The sequence below is a fragment of the Apiospora hydei genome, assembly GCF_038363865.1.
Source record: "Apiospora hydei strain CBS 114990 chromosome Unknown utg000002l_segment0_segment0, whole genome shotgun sequence".
Taxonomy (NCBI): Eukaryota; Fungi; Ascomycota; class Sordariomycetes; order Amphisphaeriales; family Apiosporaceae; genus Apiospora; species Apiospora hydei.
In genome coordinates this window covers 2,140,714-2,156,236 of record NW_027117361.1, presented here as the reverse complement: position 1 = coordinate 2,156,236, position 15,523 = coordinate 2,140,714, and the positions used below count along the sequence as shown (strand labels likewise).

At 46.7% G+C, this 15,523-nt stretch overlaps 6 protein-coding genes across 6 annotated transcripts; 2 read left to right on the top strand and 4 right to left on the bottom strand.

Annotated features, from left to right (window-relative positions):
• Positions 1 to 228: 228 nt before the first annotated feature.
• On the top strand, positions 229 to 889 carry PG997_000698 (uncharacterized protein; the record flags this gene model as incomplete). The annotated part of the gene is made up of 3 exons (XM_066805013.1): positions 229 to 298; positions 401 to 555; positions 629 to 889. The coding sequence occupies 3 exons, from the start codon at positions 229 to 231 to the stop codon at positions 887 to 889; spliced, it is 486 nt and encodes a 161-aa protein (XP_066674786.1).
• Positions 890 to 1,146: 257 nt separating this feature from the next.
• On the bottom strand, positions 1,147 to 3,059 carry PG997_000697 (P-loop containing nucleoside triphosphate hydrolase protein; the record flags this gene model as incomplete). The annotated part of the gene is made up of 3 exons (XM_066805012.1): positions 1,147 to 1,410; positions 1,474 to 1,617; positions 1,686 to 3,059. The coding sequence occupies 3 exons, from the start codon at positions 3,057 to 3,059 to the stop codon at positions 1,147 to 1,149; spliced, it is 1,782 nt and encodes a 593-aa protein (XP_066674785.1).
• Positions 3,060 to 3,960: 901 nt separating this feature from the next.
• PG997_000696 (uncharacterized protein) lies at positions 3,961 to 4,453 on the bottom strand (the record flags this gene model as incomplete). The annotated part of the gene is made up of 4 exons (XM_066805011.1): positions 3,961 to 4,066; positions 4,134 to 4,178; positions 4,238 to 4,359; positions 4,424 to 4,453. The coding sequence occupies 4 exons, from the start codon at positions 4,451 to 4,453 to the stop codon at positions 3,961 to 3,963; spliced, it is 303 nt and encodes a 100-aa protein (XP_066674784.1).
• Positions 4,454 to 7,361: 2,908 nt separating this feature from the next.
• PG997_000695 (uncharacterized protein) lies at positions 7,362 to 7,565 on the top strand (the record flags this gene model as incomplete). The annotated part of the gene is made up of 1 exon (XM_066805010.1): positions 7,362 to 7,565. The coding sequence occupies one exon, from the start codon at positions 7,362 to 7,364 to the stop codon at positions 7,563 to 7,565; it is 204 nt and encodes a 67-aa protein (XP_066674783.1).
• Positions 7,566 to 7,696: 131 nt separating this feature from the next.
• PG997_000694 (uncharacterized protein) lies at positions 7,697 to 9,304 on the bottom strand (the record flags this gene model as incomplete). The annotated part of the gene is made up of 2 exons (XM_066805009.1): positions 7,697 to 7,852; positions 8,873 to 9,304. The coding sequence occupies 2 exons, from the start codon at positions 9,302 to 9,304 to the stop codon at positions 7,697 to 7,699; spliced, it is 588 nt and encodes a 195-aa protein (XP_066674782.1).
• A 733-nt stretch (positions 9,305 to 10,037) lies between these two features.
• Positions 10,038 to 10,838, bottom strand: PG997_000693 (uncharacterized protein; the record flags this gene model as incomplete). Its single annotated transcript, XM_066805008.1, has 1 exon — positions 10,038 to 10,838. The coding sequence occupies one exon, from the start codon at positions 10,836 to 10,838 to the stop codon at positions 10,038 to 10,040; it is 801 nt and encodes a 266-aa protein (XP_066674781.1).
• Between the last annotated feature and the right edge of the window lie 4,685 nt (positions 10,839 to 15,523).

Sequence of the window (15,523 nt, the reverse complement as noted above, 5' to 3'; positions counted from 1 at the left end):
CTCGCAATTTTGATGTATGCCGAACTTTGGGCCAAGACTCTCTGGGTATATAAGACGACACTGACGACATTGACTGCTGTGAGAGATGATGGGATATAGATACATGTATGCAGGCACATTTCAGGACTTGAACGATTGACTGACTGAACCTGCGAACATTAAACTACATTCATCGTTTGAAAAATAGCATACTTGGTTAATTTCCGTACCGCCGGTATACTCTACAAAATGACGCTCGCGGCTACACCACTCAACATCGCCGCCCTCGGCTGCATCATCTCTGGTTCCTACGCAAGCGGTACGTCGATGTCCCCGTGCCCTCATGCCCCTTTCTCCCATGCGACACAACACCTCAACCACCAAATGACAGAAATCTAACACATCAATGCACTCACCACAGGAGTCGGCATGTCCCCCTCCCTCCTAACCATGCCCGCCCTAATCCGCCCCGACGTCCCCCAAGACGCCCTCGTGCACCAATGGCACAGCATGTACCGGCGCGGCGCCGCCATCATGCCGGTCCTGTCGGGCGCCACCACGCTGGGCTACTGGGTCGTCGCGTACTACCACCGTCTGTCCTCCCCGCCTCTGCTGGGGTCAGCGGCTGCCTCGTCCGCGTCCGGGGGAGTGGCGCGGGTTCGCCGCCGCCGGCGCGCTGACCCTGGCCATTCTGCCCTTCACTTTGGTCATCATGATGCCGACCATTCACACGCTCGAGGCTTCGATGGACGGCAGCGCCGCCGTCGTCGACGAGAAGGGGCAGAGAAGAGCGACCATGAGCCGCGGCACCGCCGAGGCGCTGCTGAGGAAGTGGACGCGGATGAACGTGGTGCGCTCTTTGATCCCTTTGGTGGGGGCGGCATGCGCCGTATGGAATCTACTTGGCTAGAGTTGGGAAAAGGGTTAGGTAGCGGCAAATGTCGCGATCAATTTGCTCTTGTATATAATTGTAAGCACTGCTCTCCGTGAGAGAATAGGAAAGCACACACAGAATAGCGTCCACAATCGTATAAATTCAATCCCCACACTATTATGGCGGTCTTTTGGTTTCGCAACGCCAACCCATGCAACAAAACGCCTATGGTATATCATGAAGCAACAGTGCAGAAACGCCCGAACGACCTGGCTTCTTACACTGCGACGTCTCTATTGACGATATCCTCCTCGTCCACCACCTCGTCCGCCACCTCCTCGCGGGCCACCCCTTCCGCCTTGGCGGGGTTGACTTCCGTAGGCTCTGCGCCCCTGAACCTTGTCTCTGCCCATGCTGGCGCCTAGCTGGATATCAATACGAGGTGGCGCGCTGAAGCCAAAGCTCTTGGCGACCTTGGCAAGGTCGAGCTTGTTGACATCGAAGATGCTGCGCAAGCTGTGGCTGGAGTAGGCGTGGATATACGCCTTGAAACCGTCCTTTGCCGATTTCTGAAACCGATGTTAGCGCAGTCAGCATTGCGATGGCTCAAAGGCACTTACGTTGAGATAATAGTTCTGGGACACGAGTTTCTCCAACTGAGATTGAATGTTCACGATCTTGTTGGCGGGGAAGTCGAACTCGGTGATCGGCACTCGGGCCTCCTTCAGATGATGGAGGAATCCAGCTTCTTGGGGTTGCAGGAACTGTGGAATAGTGAGTAAGTTTTGCAAAGGATGGAAAGAAGATGGGAATATCCCACGAGCCGACTTACCATAAGCGAACGCCCTTGGCCATTGCTTCCACGGGCAGTTCGACCCACACGGTGGATGTAATCGCGGGGGTCATCCGGGGGATCGAACTGGATGATCCAATCTACCGCAGGGATATCAAGGCCACGAGCCGCAACATCCGTACAGATGAGCGCTCCGGTCTTGGCGTTGCAGTATTCGAAGAAGGTTTGCGTGCGCTTCTGCTGTTTCAGGTTGCCGTGAAGCTCTAAGACGGGGAGGTCGATATAGTTGAGGAGTTCCACGTAGTATTTGACCGAGTTGCAACTGCTGCAGAAGACAATGACCTTCTTCTTCTGGTTCTTCTTCAAAAACGAGAAAAGGAGAAGGAAACGCTTGTCGGCCTCGCAAAGAACGTAGCCCTGCTCCAACCCTTCTACAGTAGAGAACTTTTGCTCCTCTTCCACATTGATGAACAAGGGGCCGGGCCGGAGAGACATTCGCGCGAGATCTTCGACCTTAGTGGTTTGTGTAGCGGAGAACAGCATGCTTTGTCGGTTCTCGGATGGCAAGATCTTGATGATCTGCTTCATCTCGTCTTCGAAACCAATCTCGAGGATTCGGTCGGCCTCGTCGATGACCAAGGATCGAAGGTTCTTGAAAACAAAAGAGGGGGTGTTCTGAAGATGATCGAGAAGTCGGCCGGGCGTCGCGATCAGCAGGTTAACACCCTTAGAGAGCTTCTCTGCCTCGGCGCGACGGTTGGCGCCACCGATGACAACACCGTAGGTTTGCGAGTGGTGCTTCATGAGCTCCCTGGCGACACCGAAGATCTGAAGAGCGAGTTCTCGTGTGGGGGAAACGATAATGACACCAGTTCCGTTCCTAGGCTTGAAGCGCAGGGCAGTCAACATTTCGACCGCAGGGATCAAGAACGCCAACGTCTTTCCGGAACCAGTCTTGGCAGCACCGAGTACATCTCTTCCGGCCAGCAGGGGCGGGATAGCCCTCTTCTGGATAGCTGTCATTTTCTTGAAGCCCATCTCCTCAATTGCCTTCATCGTCTTCTCGGAGAGGTTCAATTGGGCAAAGGATTCCGCATCGAGATCCGCGACGGGCGGTAAAGTGAGATTGCTGCCGCCATCGGGGAGGTCGTTGTTCGCAGATGCGTCCTTTCCATCTTCTGCCTCTGCGGCAGCAACCCGCTTGTTCAATTCCGAGTGGTCATCCTCGTCGTCTTCGGCCTCGGCTTCGCTCTCAACCTCTTCCTCTTCCTCTACCTCTTCGTCGCTCGAAGACTCGACCTCGGGTTCCGGCTCAGGTTCGGCGCGCTTCACCTTTTTGCTCTTCGGAGCAGGCGTGGTAGCGGAAAGCTCCTTTCGCTTCGAACCCTTGACTTTGGTGCCGGTGGGAGCCATGGTTGCGATGTGTAGAAGGTGGTCGATATGGGTATGGGAGACGACTGGCAAACCTAACGGATAACAGGCGCTGGGCGCTGTAGTTTTCTTTGGGGAACTTTTTTCTTATCGCTTATCAGCCAACGCTACTGCGCGACCGATTTTGCCCCGCATATCTTGCATGCGTGGAAACTTCCAACAACCCACGAGGTCACATGACCCCCTTCAATTGAACACATGCATGACTGTCGTATCCCGTTGACTTACAGTAGGGATGAATGTTAGGCCAACCGAATACCTAAATTGCATGAGAATAGTTCAGGACACCACTTACCTACTTTTCCCAGACGGAAATCCCGCGTTTTCTTTTCTACTGCACTTCCGGGAATTCGTTCTATGGCAATTCAGGGAGGTAAGCTGTTATTATGCATAGCAAGTTCTACATCAGGGGTGGGGGACAACCGTTGGGAATCCCTAGGATGGAGGGGTTAGGTTGATAATTCCAGATAACTAGCTGTTCTGGTAACGGTGGTCGAGTGGTATGTTCACATCTCCTATGGCGCTTTCTTGGGGTACTCCTAAGACTCAACGACATCTACACAAGCAGGTGTGTTCAGTCCCTGCCCTTGGCCACCAATTTCCCCCCCTTTTACCTTTTTCCCCCGGAATACCAGCCAGCCCTCATGCTGAGGTTACAGTACGATCACTTGAGGAGTATTTAATGAACTCTAGAATCAGAATTAGGAAGAATAAAGAGAATGGATGCACTGGGGCTGGACGATTGGCTCGACCTTCGTCCACCCTGCGACATATTGCTCCTATGGGCTCTCAAGCTACAGAACGTCCCTCATAATGTTCCATCATACTGATCCAAGCAGCCAACCACTCCTTCGTACGTGTCGAGGCGAAAGCTTCGCAGGCTTTACAAGCTGCGGCAACGGACAGCCTTCGCGTCCGGGAACTCGGTGATGGGATGGCAGCCCTCGTTGACCTTCACAAGCTTGCCAGCGTCCAGGCAGCCCGTGGTCCTGTGGATTGAAGCGGTTAGAGTGGAAAGTCAAGCGTGCGTATCATGCTGGGATGATGCGAACTTACTTGTGAGCGTAGCAGTTGAAGCCAGGGGCATTGATCTTGATGGAGCTATCGGGGTGCTTTCGTTAGTCGACTTCACAGTTGCCACTTTCTGGGAGCGATCATACCCGACGTTCTCGATGTTTTGGCACTTGTTGAGGTAGAGGGGATCCCAGTTCTTTGACTTGCACTCCCCATCGGGATGGAGGTTACCCTGAGAAGCATCATCGTTGATTAGCGATATCAGTACCTAAATCGGTGGCTACGATTGTACATACAATCGGGTTCTAGGCTGCTGCGAGTCCAGCGGAGACAAGGAGAACGGCAAGAGTAGAGAACTGCATTTTGAGTTTGTAGAGGCGAGTGTATATAGAACTTGTTTAGTTGATGAATGTCGCTGATGTTGCTTCGCTAGGCTCTGAAGGGCGGACATCACCAACCCCTTTTATAATCATCACTGTGAACGCCAAGATCTCGGGTCGTGTTTCCCACCCGATTCTGTACATTTGATCCTATGACCTTTACTTGCAGTGTGCTTAATACATGCAAGATCCGCATCGTATAGCGATCGGCGTGAGGCGCATGCTTCGTGGCCGTTGCCCTGGAGAAGAAATTGAGAGTATCAGCTGCTTGGCCTTGTCATTTTACGAGCGTGAAGCGCTTAGCCAAAGTCCAGAGGCAAGATCTTATTGGCCACATAAATTCTCACGGTCGGAAATCTTACGTGTTGAAATCTGGGGTACAATGCTTTTCAGCTCCCTTTCGGGAAGATCACCCCAGACGCAGGCATATCGCCCACATACGCCGTACGTACAGCTTACGGGCGGCACTTTATGCTCCCGCCGCCTCCACTCAAGCAAGTAGTTAGGTAAAAAGGAATATCAATACTGGTATCGGTCTGGGGCTGAAGTAATGAAGAACTGCCAAGCCTTCGCATATCATGGTCATCGGGAGAGTCGAAGTGAGCTGAGAAACGCCACCGCCCGAGAACCGAAAAGAATTCAACAAAATCTATGGTTCCATGTGGTTTTTTAGACCCCACATGTGTGTAAAGTCATGAAATATCGACGTCGTGGTATACTTGTCCTCTAGCTGATGGGGCAGTCATTATATCCCTCGGTCAATCGTAATCCTCTACTTACAAACAGTACCTACATATCGAGATTTCTATATAGAACAGGAAGCATTCTTCTCGTCTGTCATACCATCCATCACCTAAGACATTGACCATTCGTTATTGATACGATATACGGTGGAAAGCCACATGCTATCATGCGGCTTAGGTGAGCTTAAGTGAGCACTCATCCCATTTTTCAACATTACACATTAGAACCAGAAAGCGCTGTTCGGGCGCCAGGATTTGACAAGCGTGGGATCACGTTTTGCAACGGCACAACAGTGAGGTGTGTCTATCTGCTGTACAAAATGTTACATGCATCAATTTGATGCTATATTACACTTATCTATCTACGGGCCGAGATAGACGCGTTGGTGGGGGTGTTCTGGACGTTTCGGACCTTCTGCTGCCAGCCCACTGCACAACTTCTAGTTCTGGGGCATGTACCAGGCGCATTCGTTCTTTCCTTACTGGAATATATGGGGGTCCGTCCATCCATCCTACTCCCCGCCTAACGCCTTTCGTGATTCTTTGCTACCTCCCTCAGCTTCAGTATCACCCTCGCTGCTATCAAACAAACCATCATCAACCACATTACTGCCAACTACACTTCCACCATCCTCTCAGCTCCATTGCGTTAGAGACGTGACTTCGAGATCATTCATCCACTTCGTACAGTCCAAAGCACAGTCTAGAAAGACACCACTCGGTTCTTTGCAACATCGTCATCCATCACTACGTCTACAGGACCGTTGTTCTAGAACACCATGGCGACGCAATCCGACCCTCAATGTACCACTAGTACCCCTTTAGTGGCGGACGTTTGCTGTACTGCATTCCGGTCTCCCAGCGCAGGCGGTGACCACTTGCACTCCACGCAACCACCCGGACTTGACAATGATTGTCATCGGGGTATACATCTGCTGCCTTTTGGCGTAGATTTCTTGCGAGCATAGCGAGCGTATGCTGTCCAACTGCAGCCAACTGCGCGTCTCTGGGTTTCAAGTACGTGGTGGCAGGGCTCATGAGAAGTTATCGTATGTATCTATCTGTGCACCTGTTGCCACTCACTTCTCCTCAAAGCTGACTTGGTACAAGCAGCTGCCTTCGCCATCAACATCGAAGTCCGCGGCATACCTCGTCGCCTCCCCAGCCTTCCCAGCATACCCAAGTGACATTACGCACCACAACTCCTTTGATCCCGATTATCACAATCGTCACAGTCGTCAGGATCAACAAACCCTCATCAACGAAATCGTCACCATCCAAATTCGTCATCGTCAGAACCAGAACCAACGAAGTCATCGTCATCAGAACCAACAAAATCATCGTCATCAGACCAAGAGAACCAGCATCATCAGAACCTCGTTATCGTCAGAACCAAAACCAACAAAATCATCACATCAGGGCAACATACATCCCCTCCCCCGTGTGTGAGTGTGTGCGTCGACACCTCTCTCTCTGCGTGTGTCGACATCTCTCTGTGTGCGTCGACACCTCTCTCTCTCTGCGTGTGTCGACATCTCTCTGTGTGCTTCGACATCTCGATCAACGTCTCTGTCTGTCTGTCTGCAGCAATACCTCTGTGAGTGCTCATATCTGTCTGTGTGTGGCGGCATCTGTCTGTGTGTGGCGGCATTACTTCTCTTTGCCGGCGAGGCCTTCTCTTTGAAAACGTATTTCATCTTAATTCTCTTTCATCCTCCTGTCCTCGCATGACTCCGGTCAAATTCATCCAACCTGAGTGCCGGTTGGCCGTTGAAGTACGGATTGCAACAAAATTACTTATTTGCTCAAACAAACGGAACCCTCGGAAGAGTCTATACATTTCAGGTAAGCCTACCAATCTAACCTTCAAAGTCTTGTACGAGGCTTACGTCCAGTGTGACCAGCCAATACACATGAACCTCTTCTTGGAAGAAACCGCTGTGCACCACTCCCTGCTTGGTCATAGCTAGCAGTTTCCTCACGGTTTCATAGCCGTCGTTGCTGCCTGCCTCTTCAGTGTCGTTGTCACCATCGACGTCAGCACCGCTATCACCGTCGATGCCCCCTGTAGCAGCTCGGTTCACTGGTACCCCACCTTCGGGCCTGAGGCCACGACCACTCGCCTGCTACACCTACATATTGCCGCCATGCAGCAGGAGACCGCCCTGCGGCTGGAGGCCGTCAACAAGGCGGTGGGCAACGTCCGCCATCGGCAGATTTCTCCCTCTGAGATCACCACAATCACCATAGTATGCATTGTCGGACACCCCTTGGCCCTGGTGGCCCTCGCTCATCACAATTGTCGTGGACCGGGACGAGTTCAAGAAGAGGATGCAAGAGAGTCGGCTTGAGAGAGACAGACAAACGAACAGATACCATGGCGTCTTGGTCCCTGTAGAAATTGCAGGACTCCTTATGACCGTCGTAGGGCTCGTGTCGTGCCTGAGACCGGCGACCACCATCATAATGGCCTGGGATGAGCTCACCAAGAAGCTCGCTGCTTGGTGCTGCTGCTGCCGCTGCTGCTACACCACCCCCAACCTTGGCTGCCGGCATCAACGCCCCCACCAACGCCACTGCTGCCGCTACTGGCTCCGCCGCCAAGGCAGCCGTTCAGGAGGAGCTGGGCAACGTGCGCCTGCACGTGGTGTCAGGGAGGCGGGGGGAGAGGGAAAATGAGTGGGCGAATGAGTAAGTGAGGCTCACTGTGGAAGATACGTCCCCACGATGCCTTAGATATATCCGACACGTGGTGGCATAGAGTATTACTGTATAGCAGATTGGACAGAAGGTTGAGCTGTCGGTATAAACTGCTTTCACCTGGTCAATTGATAGCTTGGGCCTTCTCGGACGCAGGAGTATCTCAGACTAGTAATAGCAAATGGAAATAACTGATACATAGCGTCTCCTCCAAGAAGTCAAGGTATCTCTTTCTCATAACACGCAGTACTTCCTCCGCATGGCCCCAAGTGTATATGATAGATGGAGCTGGTTGTGTTCTTCATTTTTGCCGGTCCAGCACTGAGCCAAAGTATGACACAACCATGCTTGAACTGAATAATTGATGTCTGGGGGCAGGCAGGCCATCACCAACCCAGGTCGTGTAATGGTGTTACTATTTCTATTGATATCTCTTCAGGTATGTAGCCGCGTGTAAGCCTCGCGAAGAGCCTATCATCTAAATCCTCAGTATCTCCCTCCTTCATCTTGCTAACCCAAACTGCCTCCTATATATCCACTCTCCCTCTATGTAATATCTTCAGAAATGGTAACAAAATCATTATCATTATCACCAAATTCACAGCCAACGGGCATTAAGACATGTACTGACTTTTTTTTCGTTCTTTTGCTTTTCGACTCATACCAGCGCAGGCCAGCAGAAGCAAGTGAATCAAGACATATACATTCATTGACTACACATACGAATATAGGTCACACGGTTGAACAGGAAGAGGGTCAATCGGCGGTTGGTTCGTTCACGAACCTAATTCAAACTTATTCATTTAAAAAAAAAGGCTAAGAAAAGCAAAAGAAAACTGTCTCTTTCTTTCTTTCTCTCTCTCTCTCTCTCTCTCTCTCTCTCGCTCTCTCGCTCTCTCTTTCTCTCTTTCTCTATCTCCCCCTCCCCTCCCCTCCCGGAAATCTGCCGCTGGCGGACGTTGCCCACCGCCTTGTCGACGGCCTCCAGCCGCAGGGCGGTCTCCTGCTGCATGGCGGCACGCAGGTGGGCGCGCGCGGCGTCGACCGTGGTGGTGGTGCCGGTGTCGGTGCCGGTGCTGGTGCTGGTGCTGGTGCTGGTGCTGGTGCTGGTGCTGGTGCTGGTGCTGGTGCTGGTGCTGGTGGCGGCGGCGGTGGCGGCGGGGATGGTGCCGGCGTTGCCCTCCTCGGCGCTGCGGGCATCGTCGTTGGCGGTGGTGGTGGCGGCGGCACGGCGGCGCTCGCTCCAGAAGGTGGCCACGGTCACGAAGGCCCCGATGGCCCCCAAGGCCCCGAAAACGTAGGCGGCCACGGTGCTGGCCTTGGCCCAAGGGCCCTCCTCAGGGGCGGCTGCTGCCACCACCACCACCACCACCATCATCATCATCATCATCGTTGTCATCATCATCATCATCATCGTCGTTGTCATCATCATCATCATCATCATCATGTCTTTTTTTTTTAAAAAAAAAAAAAGACGAAGTGGTGTGTGTGTGTGTGTGTCTGTCTGCCTGTCTGCCTGTCTGTCAGTATGTTAGTCTGTGTGCGGCCAAAGAAGAAAAGGGAGAAGAGGAGATCGAGGTTCGAAGTCGACTGCTTTTGGTCGATCACAGCGAGGCTCTGAGCCGGTGATGCTTTCCCATTTCCCTAAGGCTCAAAATCGACACTTGGCAGGAGGAAACACCCGCTTAGAGACACTACCAGCAGGAGGTACATTAACACACGGTAGGAGGAACCACTCTGACAGAACCAACAGGGGGGACAGCCTCCCATCACTGTATGACGCATTTCACCCGGAAGGTCAGGCAGAACAGCCATAGAGGTGTAATTGGAAGCCAGGAACTGAGCCAAAGGTTTATCAGGACATGCTGTCCCGTTGTAAAACTACGATGATGTATTCCAGACGGACAAAGTACATATAGTTAGACAGACAGGTAGCACATTGCGTCCTCCTTCAATTGCAAGGTTAGAGCGGTCATATGGCATACACTTGCTCTCAGAGAGGTAGGTTCAATAGAGCACTGCTATTAACATGCTAGCTTTCATTTGATGCACCTATCAGCAACAGCCGGAACAATCTATAAGCGTACATCTTCTCTGGCGGTGACACTCCAACGGCAAGCAAGTCAGAGGTTGGCGACGGCGGTGCAGCACTTCGCGGCGTGGGCACTGGTGTCGGTGACGTGAGCGAACGCTTGGGTGAGATCCTTGTCCGCGGCCCGGTACTCAAGTATAATACCTGCTGTTTTGAAGATCCCGGATTTCATGAGGTAAAACCCTGCACGCACGTGCCAGTAGCCCTTTAGATGCTCATTTCCGGCTAAAACCTGGTTGGCAGTTTCCCTAAAGGCACACGTCGCGATGCCGACCACTTTCTTCCCGCCCTGCCGCGTCCAGTCAACCGTTGCGAAGACCAAGTTGAACAGCTTTTCCGCCTCGCGTTGGTTCTTTTGTCTAACCTCTTTCGACTTGGCTTTTCGGCGGCGTTGGCATCCTTCATCTACACAGCAGGTGGCGAAATCGCATAGTTGACGAATGCGAGACGAAATGTAGACGATGTCGATACTATTATCCACTTGCTTGAGACGCTCCAACTTGCACTCCGCTTGAGCTATTACTTCATTGACTATTCTGGCGATCCGGGTGTTTTGCGGTCGTTGTGCACCTGCCACGGCTCCAATACTGGCTCCATTGGGGCCAGAGCAGGCATCTTCGTAGCTGGGTGGCGGCGTATCAGGGAGACCACCTGCAGTTTCTGGGTCTTGGAGAATGGCAGGTCTCTTCGCCTTCGTGGAAAGAGCTTCCGCAGCATGCGTGCTCTCAGCAAGAGGGTGGTGCGAGGAAGGAGCATCGCTGCGTTCCTCTTTTTTGATTGGGGTGCTTTGTAGCAGCTTTGGGAGCCACTTTGAAAGAGATCGGCCTTGCATCTTGTGTTTATTTCGTATTTTGTGATGAATATCAGGTGTTAGTGTTGCAGGTTGGATTCTTTTGCTTTCAAGCTATGGCCAGGGCTGGTAGGGCTTTATATATATATAACGTGGTTTACCACTGAGTCGGTTATATTACTTCGCCGGTCACTCTTTTTATTTCTCGATTTTTTTATATAAATTAATTTAACTATAACGCTTAAAATTAATTAAAACTACTCGTTATCCGATTCCTCGCTTAATTTTACATCTTTTTCACATATTCGCGCATTGTGGCCTGTTTCGCTGCAGATCCCACAGCGCCTGCCGCCCGTCGCGCGCCTCTTCGACGAACCCCCATTTTCGTTTTCATCAGTCGCTGGCCGCTTCCTTTTTACCTTCTCGTTCTGTAGCCTTCGAGATTCCTTAATTGTAAAAGCTTTTCCAAGCTGGACTCGCGATTTTTTAATTTTTCGGCGCTTTAAAAAGGCTAAATTAGCCTTTTATAATATACGTATTTAATCTTTTATAAAAGTTATTTTATACACGATTATATAACGTAGTTTATTATTAAGTCGAATATATTATTAAATCGAACACTTTTTTTATATTTCGACACTTTTATATAAATTTATTTAATTATAACGTTTTAAATTAATTAAAATTACTCGCTATCCGATTTATTATTTAATTTTATATTCTTTTCACATGTTTACGTATTATGACCGGTTTCGCCGTAATTGCCACAGCGCTTACCGCCCGTCGCGCGTCGTTTCGACGAGCTACTATTTTCGCCTTCGCCGGTTAGTGGACGCTTCTCTTTTACCTTTTCGTCTTGTAGCGCTTAAGATTCCTTAATAGTAAAGGCTCCTCTAAGCTAGACTCGTGATTTTTTAGTTTTCCGGCGTTTCGAAAGGGCTAAATTAGTATTTTAAAAAGTGCGGACTTAATTTTTTAATATAGTTACCTTGTAAGCTATTCGGGTTATACTTTTCGTTATTTAGTTTACCGTATTTAAAATTAGCGTTAAAAAACTTTTTTAATAAATAAATATCCTTTTTTAATATAAGTAGAATACCTAGTCGTTTATTACGGGTTAAACGGCGTTTAAAGGTTATATATACTTAAAATCCCGGGTTATAACTACTCCGGTATAAGCGTTCGAAGTTATATATTTAGCTTATTTATTACTTCGTTTAAATAGTGAGGTATTAAGCCGGATACGTTAAATTTAAATTTAATATTAATTTTCGTAAAAACAGTAAAATATGCGGCTTTAAACGCGATAAAAAACTTAAGTTTCGTAATATAGTTTATCGAGGCCTTAATAAATAGCTCGATTTCCTTCGAATAAACACGTTTTAAAGGCGAATAAAATGCTATATCGAAAGGTTAAAGTAAATGCGATAAATAAAAGGTATATTAATAGTAATAATATTATTATCCTAGTAATATATTTCTAATTCGGCCGAAATATAGCTCTCGTGGCCGTCGAGAATTAAGAGGCGGTAGCGACTTTTTATTTATAATCTAATATATTTATCGAAGTGGTTAATTTAGTTTAAACTTATTTCGTTATCGGTTTATTTATTAAAAATCGGTTTAATTATTTAATCGCCCGGTAAGCTACTCTCGCGTAATTAGTTCGCGAGGTAATATTAACCTTAAACGATTAAAAAAGGCGGAATACACTAGCTTTATAAATTAATACATTTAATAGCCGTCGACTATTCCCGATTACTAGGCTAAACCGACTTCGTATTTTCACGCCGATTAGCGCGTATTACGATAAGTATTAACCCGATTATATTTATTATAAAACCGGTCTCGTCGAAATTTTATATATCCTCGTCGATAATGCCGTATTTAATTTTAATATTAATAATTAGGCTAAATTAGCTAGAAATAACCTTTAAATTTTTATAAAAAGCTCTTTAATAATCGTATCGACGGTTTATTTTAATCTTAAAGTCCGGGTTACGATCGATAAAGCGCCTAGCCTAATGCTTACCGACGCGGTCGCCGCCGCGCGACGCGATAAAGAGATTAGCTATATTTTTTATATTAACTATCTTTAAAAGTATCCCTCGGGTATTTAAATTAATTATATATTTACGAAGCACCTTTTTTTTAATCGTATTTAATTTATATTTTAAATATCGGATTTCGCGTTATATAGTTCGGCCGTAAAGTCGGTCGCTAAGGGTAAATAATAAAATAACGTAGTGTTTCGCCGTAGCTCTTTAATTAATTCGGGTTAAACCGTTTCGTAACGCTTAAATTATTAAGGTTATCCGCTTTTTTTAAAATAAATAAAACATTATAATTATAAAGTTATTACGCGTTAAAGTTTAATTAAATAAGTCGGTAATAAAAGTGTTCGATTTAATAATATATTCGACTTAATAATAAACCACGTTATATATTTTTCGTTATTTAGTTTATTACTTTTAAAATTAACGTTAAAAAGCTTTCTTAATAAATAAATACTTTTTTTTTAAAATAAAAAAAATGTTTAGTTATTTATTAAAAGTTAAACGGCGTTTAGGGGTTATAAGTGTTAGCCGTCCCCGGACTCGACGAGTTAAGTATAAATGTTCGAAAACGTATATTTAACTTATTAATTACTTCGTTAAGGTTATAAGGTATTAAACTAAATACGTTAAATTTAAATTTAATATTAGCTTTCGTAAAAACAGTAAAATACGCGGCTTTAAAAGCGATAAAAAACTCGAGCTTAATAATATAATTTATAAAAACCTTAATAAATAACTAGATTTCCTTTAAATAAACACGTTTTAAAGGCGAATAAAATACTATATCGAGAGGTTAAAATAAGTGCGATAAATAAAGAGGTATATTAATAATAATAATATCGTTATCTTAGTAGTATACTTTGAATTCGGCCGAAATATAGCTCTCGTAGCCGTCGAGAATTAAGAGGCGGTAACGACCTTTCGTTTATAATTTAATATATTTATCGAAATACTTAATTTAATTTAAGCTTGTTTCGTTATTAATTTAGCTATTAAAAGTCGGCTTAATTATTTAATCGCCCGGTAAATCGGTTTCGCGGGATTAGTTCGCGAGGTAATATTAACTTTAAACGATTAAAAACGGCGGAATATATTAGCTTTATAAATTAATATACTTAATAGCCGTTGCTTATTTTTAATTATTAAGCTAAATTAACTTCGCCTTTTTACGTCGATCGGCGCGTATTACGATAAAAGTTAACCCGATTATATTTATTATAAAGCCGGTCTCGTTAAAATTATATATATTTTCGTTAACGATATTATATTTAGCTTTTATATTCGTAATTAGTGTAAATTAAACGGAAATAACCTTCGCATTTTCGTAAAAAGTCTTTTAATAATCGTATCGACGGTTTATTCGAGTTTTAAAGTCCGAGTTACGGTTAATAAAACGCTTAATTTAATACTTATTAACGCGCTCACCGTCGCGCGACGCGGTGAAGAGATTAATTATATTTTTACACTAGTAATATTAAAAGGTATTTTTTAAATATTTAAGTTAATTATATAATTTCGAAATACCTCTTTATTAATTAACGTTAATTTTCGTTATAAATATCGAATTTCGCGTTATAAGATTCGGCCGTTTAATTAGTCGCTAATCGTCGATTATAAAACGCCGAAAGCTTTCGTAATAACCTTTTAATTAATAAGTTTTATAAGGTCTCGCGTCGCTTAAATTATTAATTCGAGCTTATTTACTAATAAAAAATTAAGCATTATAATTATAAAGATAAAACGTGTTAAAGTTTAATAGGGAGTGTTAATTAAGCTAGTAATCGGCGAAGTGATATAACTAACTCAGTGGTAAACCACGTTATATCAATAGGGTTTTTATGCGTTTTTATTATTGCAGCCTGCCTATAAGGGTTTATTATTTGCCTGGATTGAGGCTCTTTCTCCACTACAAGACATATGACCCTCAACATCTAACCGTATCCCATGAGGGCTTCTACCTCCTGGTCTGGAACAGTATTTGGAATTCCCCTTGGATTCGCAGGATGGCAACCAAAACGCTTGCTTGCAATGGCATTTATCTAGAAGATGGCACATCAGTTCATGGTCTATAATAGCTGATCGACCTCGATCTGTCTCAGGCAAAAGCTAAGTCCTGCACTTTCCGAAATACGAACCACCCAGTCGGGTCCTCCTTGTTTACTAATCGAAGGATATTCGTCCCCCGACCCAGCTCACCCCCTATTGATGCCCCTCCACTCACTCCCAATCACAACACCACCAGTCGACAGGTTCAATTACAAAACAAGGGATGTGCTTACGGAGTAATTAGATGTCTCCTCACCTCTACGCCCTTTGATGTCGAAACGACGTCGGCCGCCCTTATCTGGCGATACAGGAGTCGCATGGACCTGCCATTTACAGAAAATAGCTGCACCCCGGATGCAGCTTGCAGGCCTAGCCCGCCCCGTTAGCGGCATACTAGCCCAATCAAACGACCTCGATTGGTGACACGGCTATCTCGTCCATCACCCGCCTCCGAACGGAGCACTCCAACTTCTCTTTTGACTCAGTCGTCGGAAGAGCACCTCCGCCTTTAGGAGTCACCAGAGTCAATATAAATCTTACCTTTTTCAGCTCGTATCTAGAAAAATTCGGGTCAAATACCACTTGTGAAACCTCCCCAAGAGCAGTGGAGACACGCACAGCAAG